Source organism: Macrotis lagotis, chromosome X (genome assembly GCF_037893015.1).
Source record: "Macrotis lagotis isolate mMagLag1 chromosome X, bilby.v1.9.chrom.fasta, whole genome shotgun sequence".
In the NCBI taxonomy this organism is placed as follows: Eukaryota; Metazoa; Chordata; class Mammalia; order Peramelemorphia; family Peramelidae; genus Macrotis; species Macrotis lagotis.
This window is the reverse complement of record NC_133666.1, coordinates 703,441,049-703,453,443: the sequence shown is the minus strand read 5'-3', so window position 1 is coordinate 703,453,443 and position 12,395 is coordinate 703,441,049. Positions and strand designations below refer to the sequence as shown.

General features: G+C 45.4%; 2 protein-coding genes across 4 annotated transcripts in view; one reads left to right on the top strand and one right to left on the bottom strand.

Annotated features, from left to right (window-relative positions):
• Positions 1-12,395, bottom strand: part of LOC141497082 (uncharacterized) — an 857,774-nt gene that overhangs the window by 588,210 nt on the left and 257,169 nt on the right. The gene's annotated exons all lie outside the window — the stretch shown is intronic.
• LOC141497172 (calcineurin-binding protein cabin-1-like) lies at positions 54-7,983 on the top strand. 3 transcript variants are annotated; one of them, XM_074199828.1, is made up of 5 exons: positions 54-122; positions 1,132-1,296; positions 1,711-1,803; positions 2,425-2,627; positions 2,903-7,983. In XM_074199828.1, the coding sequence occupies exons 1-5, from the start codon at positions 104-106 to the stop codon at positions 3,044-3,046; spliced, it is 624 nt and encodes a 207-aa protein (XP_074055929.1). In that variant the 5' UTR covers positions 54-103; the 3' UTR covers positions 3,047-7,983. The 3 variants fall into 3 exon arrangements, with proteins under 3 accessions (XP_074055929.1, XP_074055928.1, XP_074055930.1); XM_074199827.1 differs by lacking the exon at positions 54-122 and having other exon boundaries at positions 131-1,296; XM_074199829.1 differs by lacking the exons at positions 54-122; positions 1,711-1,803 and having other exon boundaries at positions 131-1,296.

Sequence of the window (12,395 nt, the reverse complement as noted above, 5' to 3'; positions counted from 1 at the left end):
TCCCACCTGCACCCTCAAACTCTGACCCAACCCCTGCTGACGCCCCCCCCCCCCCAAGGCCAAGCCAGCTGCTGTCTCCAGAGATCCTGAGGTCGCTCCCAGCATGGCCTGTCCGGCTCCAGGTAAGGCAACTCTCCTGCCTCAAAGCCTCATTGGACCTGGTTCATGGTCAGAGCTAAAATGGAGCAGTCCATTCCAGGGACCTGGGGGTACCAGGGAGCGGGCTCCCAACAGAGTATGGTCAAAGGACAAATTGCTCCCAGGCTGCCTTCCTGGGAGCCTTCCTGGGCCTGCCCGACCTGGCCCAGAACTAGTGGAGGTGAGAACCCAGGTCCTGGACTGGGGACACGGGGTCAGAGAATGAGCCAATATGAGACACCTGCAGGGGACACAGGACAGTCTCTGTAGCATAGGCAGAATCTGTGGTGATTTGGGAGGGGTGGAGGAAGGGAGCCAGCCTTGTGTAAAGGGACCTCTAAGGCGACCCCCCCCCCCCCCGCCAGAGGGTTTGCTCCTGGGGGCCCTAGGGAGCCCCTGGAGTGTAGTGAGGAGGGGTGACATGATCCATTATGCACTATAGGAGCATCAATTGAGTGGAGGCTGAATTGGAGTGGGGAAAGCAGACAGACACACACCTCCAACCCCCACCCCACCCCTGTTGTACTGACATAGCAGGAGGGGAGGAAAATGGGCCTTTTGTAGTGAGCTGAGACCTCCTCTGAGACACGCATGGGTTTCCTTCCTTCTTTCTTCCTTTACATACCAACAGTCTCATAGAGTCCTGCTGGGGGGCATTTGGTGGTCTTTGGTAGGGTTAGGAGTCTGGACTTCCTTTTCTCTAAGCCCCTCTAATACTCCCAATCCCTTTGTGACCTGAGCTTGCTGATGGTCAGGCTGGTTTGGGGGGGGTGTCTCATTTTTCAGTCTTGTTGGCACTAAGCAGGCTCCTCGTCTCCTCTCTGGAGACCCTTCTCTCTGTCTCCTTGACTGAACTCTTTCTCTCTCCTCGCTTCCCCATCGTGAGTGCCCTCAGTGGGGCAGATATGGCCAGGACCACTCTCGAAGAAGGGCATCCTGTCCACAAGGAGGCCAAGTTCTCCTGTGATACCCTGACTCTGTCCTTGATGTTAGGGGAGGAGCCGGCAGCCAGCAGTCGAAGAGGCACCTCGGGACCTCAGCAGCAGGAGGCCCACCCTGGGCCGCAGGTGGACTTGGCCATGGCCGCCACACAGGACCCTGAGCTCGGGCACACTGAGACAGTGACCAGTGCCATCTCAGGACGCACCTGTGGCCAGGGTAAGGGCCTCCCTCCAGCCTTTCCCAGACTTTATTGCGTCCTCAGGGTCAAGCCTCCTAGGAGAGTCTCTTGGGGGGTCAACAGTAAATATTAAGTCCCTATCCTGGGACACTGGGTGCTGGGAGTGTCTTGAGGGGCTGGGCAAGTCAGGGCAGGGCTGTAGGGCAGTGCTGCCCTTGGTGGGGGTCTGCATGGGGAGGGACTCCACCCAGAACCTTCATGAACTACTTGTGCTCCCTGCTCTCCTCTTTCTGTCCTCCTCCTCCTCCTTCTCTTCCTCCCTCCTCCTTTCTCTCTCCTTTCCCCCCTCCCCTTCCCCTTCTCTTCTCCTCATCTTCCCCTCCCTTTCTCTTACCTCCTCTTCCTCCCCTCCCCTCCCCTCCCTTTCCTCTTTGTCTCCTGCTTATATGCAGACTTCCCCCAACTTGGAGCGTCCTCTGACTTGTCTCAGGCCCCCAGAGACGCCTCATCTTCAGGCCTCTCCATCAACCATGCCCCGGCCTCAGGTGGCATCCCAGCCCTCCCATCCTCCCCATGAGCAGATTATTGAACTTGAAGTCCAAAGGAGGAGGGAGGCTGGGGCATCTCCTGGGACCCCCTCCCCCCAAGGCAGTGGGAGGGGGAGAGTCCAGAGGAAGTGCTCCCCAGCGGTCAATACACATGCATCAAGCGCCTGCTGGGAGGAGCTCACGGTTTGGGACAGAGGGAATTGGGGGGGGGGTTGCGGGGCTACAGGAGAGGATGGGGGGAAAGGCACGTGTGGCTCAGTGCTTAGGTGGCCCCAGCAAGGACCGGGAGATGGGCTCTGAGCTTGTGAGGAAGAGAGGGGAGGGTCCTAGGGTGCTCTGGAGGTCATCGAAGGCTCCACAGCAGCTGGGGGTGGGGCGGTGGAGAGGGCGGTCCCTCTCTTCCCTTCAGCCACTCTGGTCTGGCCAACCTGACTTCCTTGCTTTTCTTTGGCACCTTTGCCCAGGCAGTCCCGGATGCTTCAGCAGACCAGCCGCAGAGCTGAAGGGTCCCTGAGGGCACTCCTCTTGGTAGAATGAAGGTTGCCCTAAATCCCCTGGGTCTTTTGCATCTGCAGGGCCCAGGTGCCCTCTCACCCCTTTTCTCTGCTTCCTCCTCAGCTTCTAGCTCGAAGCCTTCAGGAAGCCTGGCCCCCCGGACAGAACCCCCCCGGGTCAAAGCCCGCCTTCTGCCCACCATGCCCAAGCTCGTCATCCCCTCCTCCATCTCCAAGTTCCCCCCTGAGATCACGGTCACTCCCCCGACCCCCACCCTCCTCTCCCCCAAGGGCAGCATCTCAGAGGAGACCAAGCAAAAGCTAAAGGTAAAAGAAGGAGCCAGGCCTGCAGATGGGGGTGGGTAGGCACGGGAGCACTGACCTGAGGGAGCGTGCCAGCCCGGGGGAGGGGTTGAGGATAGGGCCCCAGCCATCCTTGCCAGCCATGGGTATGGGGCACCTGGTCTGAGGGGAGGCACCAGCCCCTGGTTGGACCCTGCTGACCTCACCGGGTGCTGCTCACCCCACAACGAGCTGACTTCACTGTAGGAGGGGTGTCCGTGGTCAGCGGCCGGCCTCACCTATTCCCTCTGTCTCCACAGTCGGCGATCCTGAGTGCCCAGTCTGCTGCCACCGTAAAGAAGGAGAGCCTTTGCCAGCCGGCCCTGGAGATCCTGGAGATGTCCAGCCAGGAATCATCCCTGGAGAGTGAGAGCGACGAGGATGACGACTACATGGACATCTGAGGGGTGGGGCCTCCTGGCCCACCCCACCCCCAGAGGGCAGGGGCTGCCCAGTGAGGGCAGGGAGGGTCTTACTGAGCCTTTCCTGCAGGAGGACACAAGGGGGTGTTTTTTTTCTAGTGCTTGTGCCAAGAGGGATCAATCAGCTATTTATATGAGAAGTAACGGTACCAAGAGGCATCTTTTTCTACCAAGTGTTAGTTTTGTAAGACTGCGGATGCAAAGTCACCAGAACCACCTGGGAGCTGCACGCCTGGGCCGGGTCCTGGCGGTTTTTCTTTTCTAATAAAGTGGAAACCTGTGTGTGGCTGAGTGAGCCTGCTTGACCTGCCTGGGAAGGCCTAGGAAGGTGGGCAACCGTGGCCTGCTAGCCCAGGTGCTTCTGCCCCTGCCCACCTTCCTTGGCAGCGGAGGCTCTGTCTGAAGGGTCATCCTGGGGAAGAGGGCTCCACCCACCCCTCACTTTTAAAATCAACTCCAACTATCCTAGGAGGGGTGGCAGGGACCCCAGTGGTCTCCTTGTGGATGGGGAACTCACTCCCTTATAGGATAGTTCAGAGAAAAGTTTTCCCTGAGGAGGAACCTCTGGCTCCTGCCCACTGTCCTTTGATGCCAAGTAGCAATAGGGGCACAAGTATTGATTGCACATCTACTGGTGATGTCCCTCTGAAACCCTGAGGCCCAAAACTGACCCTGGGCAGAAGACAGAAGGCCTGAGGCCAAACCTTGCCCCTCATAATGAAGCCTGCGGACTTGCTCCTCCTGAGCTTGTGGGTCACTCAAACCCCCAGATCATCCTTGGGACATCCCCATGCACTCTCCCCCATCTCGTGCTTATGAATGTGATTTTCTGTACCTTATTCCTGCTGAGTCTCCACCCTGTTGTCACCCAGTGCGTTAGCCAGCATGGCCTCTATGCTTTTACCTAAAGGTGGTCTCTGGTGGCCCCACTGGAGACCTCCCCTGTCTAATCCATGCATTCCCTTATGCAATGAAGGTGACAAGCATTATTAGCCTGTCAAAGCTCTCCACGAGTAGTATTGAATTGTATCTTCACAACCCAGAGAGGTGGGTGGGTGAGATGACTTACCCCTGGACTTGTGTGGGTCACTTGGGGAGATGAGAGCTTGCCCCAGAACAGCATTCCATCACATCTCTGGATCCCCAGTTGATGGCAATGCAGGAAGAACTAGGAGTTTTTACTTTGTTTTGCTCGGTCCTGATCCCTCCATCTACCCCCTCTTATGCTCCTGTTTCTTTTTGGAACAAAATGCCTTTCTTACCCAGCTCTCTTGGTGTGAGTGAAGTTTAAAATAGATCAGCCTTTTCCTTTCCCTTTATTTAAAATCTTCCCCTAATTATGTGGATTGGTCTGCACAGAATCCCTCTGTGATCCCTGGAGATAATTATATTAATTATATTAAAAAGTCATCAGGTTAGCCCTGTTTAGTCCTTGGTGATGTTCACCTGTATTTTCTTTGTTTCTCCTGCTCCTCCAAGTTCCAGTGCGGCTCTGGTCTTTCAATCAAGAATTCTGGGAAATCCTGTCCTTTATTAAAGGGGTGTCTCTCCCCTCACCTGAGTGCCGGGCAGGACTGGTTAAGCTCTTCTTGACCCATCTCCTTTGCCTTTTGGAATGTTATATTCCAAACTCTCTGTTCCTATATGTTGTGGCTGCCAAATCCTGTGTGATCCTTGAGACTGTTCTGTCTTTGTGTTTGCTAAGAGTGTTTCTTCTTTGACTTAGAAGCTCTAGATTCAGGCTATGATGTTCCTGGGAGTTTTTATTTTGGGATCTTGGTGGTGCCTGGAACATTCTATTCCTATTTTGCTGTTTTGTTTAAGAAACAGTTCAGTTTTAAGAATTCTTGAAGTAGAATGTCCAGTCTCTTTTTTTGGGTTCTGGCATTCAGATAGTTATTCTTTAATTTCACCTTAATCTCAGGACGCTCTCTGTATATTTTCCTCTACTTTGTTTTCAGGTTTTGACTTTATTTTAGTTTTTTCCTCATGGAATCATTGACTTCTGTTTACTTCATTTTAATTTCCAGGGAGTTTGTTGCTTGGGAAGGTCTAATCTGTTAATTCCCTTTTCAATGATTTCTTCCAGGACTCTGATTCCTTTTCTATTTTTTTTCTTGCTAACACTCTCATTTAATTTACTGAAACTTTTAAAATCTCCTTTTAAAACTCTTGCTTCATCTATTCTAGGAATTCTGGTTGGATTTGAGCCAAGTTGTGCTTTCCTTTGAGTCTTTGCTTGTAGTTGTTTTGGAGTCCCTGCTGACATAATAGCTTTTGATAATAGGATTCTGGGTGTTTTTAGAGGTTTTTCATTTGTTTGCTCATTCTTCCAACCTCCTTCCTGCTTTCAGGTTCTGCCCATTCCTGGAGGGAAGGTCTGGGATGATCCTGCTGTTGCTTTCCAGGGGCATTGAGTGCTCTTTTATTTGAAGATAAAGTTTGATCCTTGCTCCCCTCATCTAAATCGGGCAGCAATCCTGTGGGTTCTGTGTTCAGCATACTCTTTGAGGTCTTAGTCACTGTCAACCACCTGAAAAGCTCTGTTCAGAGTAACTGCAAGGTGTGCCCCCCAACTTTGGTTATGCCTCTGGTTGTTCTGAACTGGAGACTAGAAATGACTCTGCTGTGTTCTGAGCTGGGGACACAGCTGCTGCTGGACTGGTGCTTATCAGTATACAACTTGGGGCTTGAGACTGTGTTGCACCCTGGAATGCCACCTCTGGGGTCCCATCCTAGTTCTGTGAAGGGACAGCTCCCAGTTGACACTGTCCAGTTTCAAATCCCTCTCAGCCAGATGTGGAACCTCTTCCTGTACTGGTCCATAGCCTCTGCCGGGGGTACTTCTGGCCAGATTCCGTCCCTGGTGTCCATAAGCATCTCTGTGCTTCCCCAGGCTGACCCCACTGCCAGCTGACTCCCTGCAATTTTCTCTCAAATTCTGATTGATACATTTTCTAGGGTTGCTTGGAAAAGTTGGGAGTGGGGAGAAGAATTTTACTGAACTGTTTCCTTCTTTCGCTATCATCCTGGCTCCCCCCAGTATCTTTTTATTGCTCAGCTTTAAAATTTCCCAATTCTGGGGATAACTTGGAAATAAATGACCTATTAGAATAGGTCCAGCCCCTCACTATAACATTCATGCTTTCATTAACAAATCAGAGTTGAATGTCACTCTCAGGAACACCCCTTTTCCAAGGGCATAAGTCATGAGCCCACCACCATGTTTGTTTTTGGCATTCTGAAATATTAGCATTAGTAATAAAATGACTAATCACTCAGAAATTATATTTCTTGAATTTTATTTAAATACCACACAGTGCAAAGGTCTTTCTTAGTAGAGAAGATAGATAGGGTTTCTATCTCCTCTCTGACCATTTGTTCTCTTTCCTCTACCCCAACTAATGATTCTATCCTTTCTTTGATCTTCCCTTTGTTCCCCTTTTAACTAAAACCAACCCTTTCTCTTGTTTTTAGAATTCTTTACTTGATCAGCCTTAGCATTCCTGATGCTCACTGTAGGACTGGGCCAAACTCTTCAATTCATCTAACCCGGCCTTGCTTCCATCTTCTGAACATTGCGTTTTAAAAGTCAAGCAGAAGAGGTCTCTACATCCATATCAATTTATTCAGACAAAGCCCATTTTTTCCCTTTAATTGGAATTGTTTCCCTTTGTATCCAAAATTTTTTTGTTGAGTCTTTCCCATAGCTGCCGGACTAACTTCTCCCAAAGAATTTTCTTCCGTGAGATCCCTTATGTCTTTTCATTGAATACATCAAAATTTTGCTCTCAATCTAAGGAACATAACAGAGTGTGCCCAGATTTCCTCTTCTCCATCACAAAAATCAGTCAATTATACTGCAATAAAAATAAGGATTTTTTTTTTTTTTTTAGAAAAGTCAGCTTAAACAAAACCTTAGCAAGAATGGAAGGTCATCATTGCCAAAACTCAATCTGTTCCTGCCTGGATTTCAGAGCTATTGGTTTGAACAGTAGTAACTATTTAGCAAAAATGTCCATACCTAGAGTGAGCTGTGGATCTCAAGTAAAGCCACAGACTGAGACATTATCACCAGTGATTTTACAAGGAATTGAAACAAAGAGAACTTAAGTTTAAACTTCCAATTTATGTCTTGACTCCACCAATGGAGTCTTAATCTTCTCTAAGGACAACACTTCAAGAGACCATTAGTGGTCAGCAGAAATATTTGTTTTTCTTATTAAAGATTTTATTTGAGTTTTACAATATTCTCCCAATCTTACTTCCCCTCCCCCCACAGAAATCAATCTGTCAGTCTTTACATTGTTTGCATGTTGTACCTTGATCCAAACTGAGTGTGATGAGAGAGAAATCATATCCTTAAGGAAGAAACAAAAAGTATAAGAGACAACAAGATTAGACAATAAGATATCTGGGTTTTTTTTTTTCTAAATTTAAGGTAATAGTCCTTGGTCTGTTCAAACTCCACAGTTGTTTCTCTGGATACAGATAGTATTCTCCATCACAGACAGCCCCAAATTGTTCCTGATATTGCAGTGATGGAATGAACCAGTCTTTCAAGTTTGATGATCACCCCCATGTTGCTGTTAGGGTATACAGTGTTTTTCTGGTTCTGCTCATCTCACTCAGCATCAGTTCATGCAAATCCCTCCAGGCTTCCCTGAAATCCCATCCCTCCTGGTTTCTAATAGAACAATAGTGTTCAATGACATACATATACCACAGTTTGCTAAGCCATTCCCCAATTGAAGGACATTCATTCAATTTCCAATTCTTTGCCACCACAAACAGGGCTGCTATGAATATTTTTGTACAAGTGATGTTTTTATCCTTTTTCATGATCTCTTCAGGGTATAGACTTAGTAGTGGTATTGCTGGATCAAAGGGTATGCTCATTTTTGTTGCCCTTTGGGTGTAGTTCCAAATTTCTCTCCAGAAAGACTGGATGAGTTCACAGCTCCACCAACAGTGTAATAGTGTCCCAGATTTCCCACAACCCTTCCAACAATGATTATTATCCTTTCTGGTCATATTGGCCAGTCTGAGAGGTGTGAGGTGGTATCTCAGAGAAGCTTTAATTTGCATTTCTCTAATAATTAGGATTTAGAGCAATTTTTCATATGGCTATGGATTGCTTTGATCTCCTCATCTGTAAATTGCCTTTGCATATCCTTTGACCATTTGTCAATTGGGGAATATCAACAGAACTCTTTAGTGAGGCTGACAAAGGGAATGGGAAATACATTTAATGCCCACTTAGGTTTCTTCTTATTGTGGGTTTAACTGTCTACTTCAAGGAGTCATCTGTGTCTGGGAAACATTTTCCTTTGAAAGTTCTGAGTCTAAGGGATCTATCTTAAACCACTGCTCACAAATTGTCCATGGAAACTTTTACATTTGTTTTCTACCAAGGGTTTTTTCCCCAAAAGATTCATGTGCCAGGTTCTAAATTGTACAATGCCCCTTGTCAAGGTTTCAGTGCTACTCAAAGCTACTATTAATAGGCCTTAGTATACTTGAGTAAGGCCTAGTCATATTGGCCTTGCAGTCATTAGTTTATATGCTGAGAACTGGTGAGGACTAGAGGAAGACCATCAGATCAGGGTAACTACCCCTTAGCATTTTGGGTTTCCACATGAATGCGCCAATTTGTTCTTTTTGCCTGATCCAAGCTCCAGAGGCCAGAGGGGTCAAACACAAAACAGGTTTTACACAGAATTTGGAGGAAAATAGCAGGGAAAATAGAGAGCTTGGCATTAAGGATAGAGGCATACAATCAATGTGTGGAAGGAAAGGTGAAATCTGGCAGTTTGCAGTTTTCATCTAAGGGGAGAAGGGAAGACAACGGGAAGAAAATGGAGATTCTTTGTCCAGACACAGCAGGGATGTGAAACTTAATTTTAGTGGAGCATGGGAAGGATATAAACATGCTCTTAGAAGAAAATATTTTAAATGCAACTTAATTTTGATTCCTGGCAGCAGGTGGTGTGTAGGAGGAGTGGTATCTTTTCATCCAGCCCTCATCTTTGGCAGCACTCAGAAAATTGAGAAAAAGATGGTCCAAAGCTTAAGGAAAATTTATACCTCCTTGAGAGAGGAGCCAAGCTAAGACCTCTGGGAGAAATGCTTGTTCCTTTTTCAGGATTTTTTCATGATTTCTAAATTCTCGTTCACAGATTTTGCTGTTCTTGTGTTGGTGGAAAAGTAGCTGGCTCATGAAGCACAATCAAAAACTGACCAATTTAAGATTTAGATTTATTTTGGGCTTGATAAATGAATTGGGGAAATTATTATTCAAATGTAGTCTATCTGTGTGGGAGCTGCTGGGTTCGTACTGAGTAGCTTCATTAGAAGACTATAAATCCTTAACAATGCTGAAAAAAAGCTGCCCTATGTAAATAGGATCCTAGTGAATGTCACCCCTAAGATGTAAGGGGAGGATCACTTGAAGTTTGCTTATTTATGTGGTGAATTGTCTGTTGATTAGGAAATCTTTGGAAATGGACTGGATTAATTGTAACTCAATTAGTATATTATCAGCATTTCAACTTTGGATCAATTTTGGATTACAAGCCAAGAGCTGAAAAGGTTTCCCTTTTATCCTTGCTGGGCTTGTGCAGTGCAGCCAACATTTTCCTTGGCTTTGAGTGAATTTTCATGTATTCACTTTTGTGTGTAAAATCCCAGAATGCTATTATTTTCTTAATGTCTAATGATTAATTTTTTTTTTGCATCAGGCTGGGTAAAACTGAAGGAAAATTGGAAAACCTTTGGAAAGAGCTTGTATATTCTTAATATGTATGAAGGATGAATTTTTGTTTTGTTGGGGAATTACCAATATTGTTGGCAACCTGAGAATTCCCAGCACCTGGCCCCAAGCTGTGAGTGTTGGGCCTTGCTTTGGTAACTTGATTGGCTCCAAGTTTTTTTTTTTAGGTTTTTTGTAAGGCAAATGGGGTTAAATGACTTGCCCAAGGCCACACAGCTAGATAATTATGAAGTGTCTGAGGCCAGATTTGAACTCAGGTCTTCCTGACTCCAGGGCCAGTGCTCTATCCACTGCGCCACTTAGCCACCCCTGCTCCAAGTTTTAAAACAGTTTAAATTATTGATAAAGGAGTAACCATTATTCAAGGAAAAATGCCAAGAACTGATGCCAAAAGAAGAACCACTTCCAATTGCTGCACATGGATTTAGAGGAGACTGAAATTGGAGAAAAGGTCATACAAAACTAAAGGGATGATTTTTGATTCAGTTTCTCCACTGCACAATTTCTTTTTTATTTTTTTATTGGAAGTATTTTTTTAAATTACATTTTAGGCATTGGGGTTAAGTGACTTGTCCAAGGTCACACAGCTAGGCAATTATTAAATGTCTGAGGTCAGATTTGAACTTGGGTCTCCTGACTCAAGGGCCGGTATTCTATCCATTGCATCACCTAGCTGCCCTTGGAAGTAGTTAAAAAAATTTTTTTTTCATCCTAAGCATCTAATTTTTTTTTCCAATCACTACATTTTTTAAAAAAAAGTTTCCTATGATGTGGTTTATTTTCTCCCCCACTTAAAAGTATTTTTTCCAATTGCATATAAAGATAGTTTACAACTTTTTTTCAACTAAAATAAGACTTTTTTTTGGAAGATGTCTTTTCTTCTTTTTAATTTTTTTTAAAATCTATTTTTATTAAAGATATTATTTGAGTTATACAATTTTCCCCCAATCTTGCTCCCCCCCCCCCCGAAAGCACTCTGTCAGTCTTTACTTTGTTTCCATGTTGTACCTTGATCCAAATTGGGTGTGATGAGAGAGAAATCATATCCTTAAAGAAGAGAAGTCTAAGAGGTAACAAGATCAGACAATAAGATATCTGTTTTTTTCTAAATTAAAGGGAATAGTCCTTGCACTTTGTTCAAACTGCACAGCTCCTTATCTGGATACAGCTGGCACTCTCCTTTGCAGACAGCCCAATATTATTCCCGATTGTTGCACTGATGGAATGAGTTTACAACATTTTTGCAAGATTTTGTGTTCCAAATTTTTCTCCCTCTCTCCCTCCTTCCCTTCCCCAAGACAGATGACAATCATGTACAATCGTGCTAAACATATTTCTATATTATCATGTTGTTAAAGAAGAATCAGAACAAAAAGGAAAAACTATGAGAAAGAAAAAAGTGAAAATAATATCCTTTGTTCTGCATTTAGACTCCATAGTTCTTTCTCTGGTTGTAGACAGCATTTTCCATCAAGAGTCTTTTGGAATTGTCTTGGGTCACACAATTTCCTTGTTAAGATGTTGTTTTTCAGGCATCTGACTTTTCGGGACTCCATTTGAGGTTTTCTTGGCAAGGATACCACAGTGGCTTGGCATTTCCTTTTCTATTTCCTTTTCCAGGTGAGGAAACTGAGACAAACATCAGGAAGTGACTTTGCCCCAGGGTCACACAGCTTTTAGTAAGTAACTGAGGCAGGATTTCAATTCAGGTCTCCTTGACTCCAGGCTTAGCACTCTACCAGCTCCACTCAGTGACCTTACTTCTTACCTATTGAATAATGTGGCCCTCTGTTGCATGATCGACTATCCAAAAGGTATTTATGACTTTTGCCTAAAATCTAGCAGAGTAGGGTTTTTTTGTCCTGGATGCTCATGACAGGTCAGTTTGTGCCTTTGGGTTTAGAACTGAGGGAATAGTTTTAACATTGATCCAACTATATAGCAGGTAGATTGTAAAGGGTTTTTTCCTCCCTATCATGAATCATTTTGTTTCAGTCATCTGGTTGCATGGAGCCTTTAGAGTTAATGGGATGCAGGCATAAAGGACCCCTTTGGATGGCATTTCTACAATTCTGAACATGTGGCCATCACATGTCTCAATCTCCTGATTGTGGCAGATTTGCCATCTCCCTGCTCATTAGTTTGATAATTATATGTTCATATATATGAAGGTGTCCTTACAATCAAACAGTCTTTCTATCAAAATAACCCTTCCTCCAAGAATGGGGGAAATTATATCTCCCATTAAAGAGGCATCTAAAGAACTTTTATCAAAGAGAGGCAAAAAGGAGGGGGCTGATGCTTGAATCAGAGGTAGTAAACATGTCCTCTCACTTGGGGATAGAAATATTTCTTGCCCAACAGGAATACAGAAGGGGAGGGGGACATAAGATAGGAGGTGGTGGGTATTAAGTCCAGGTATAACAGTTTAAATTATTGATAAGAGAGCAGAGTAAAGGAGGCAGTGCTCAGAAGTAAAATAAACTTTTAAAAAAATTTATTTATTTAAAAATTTCCCCCCCAAGAAAAAACAAGTTTCAATATTTACTTCCAAAAACC

Bases quoted from the DNA above. Each gene is read 5' to 3' on its own strand.
- LOC141497172 (XM_074199827.1), top strand. From the start codon at position 1,044: ATGGCCAGGACCACTCTCGAAGAAGGGCATCCTGTCCACAAGGAGGCC. The intron at 1,297-1,710 runs GTAAGGGCCTCC...GCTTATATGCAG, and splicing joins AGGACGCACCTGTGGCCAGG to ACTTCCCCCAACTTGGAGCG. The intron at 2,628-2,902 runs GTAAAAGAAGGA...CTGTCTCCACAG, and splicing joins AGACCAAGCAAAAGCTAAAG to TCGGCGATCCTGAGTGCCCA.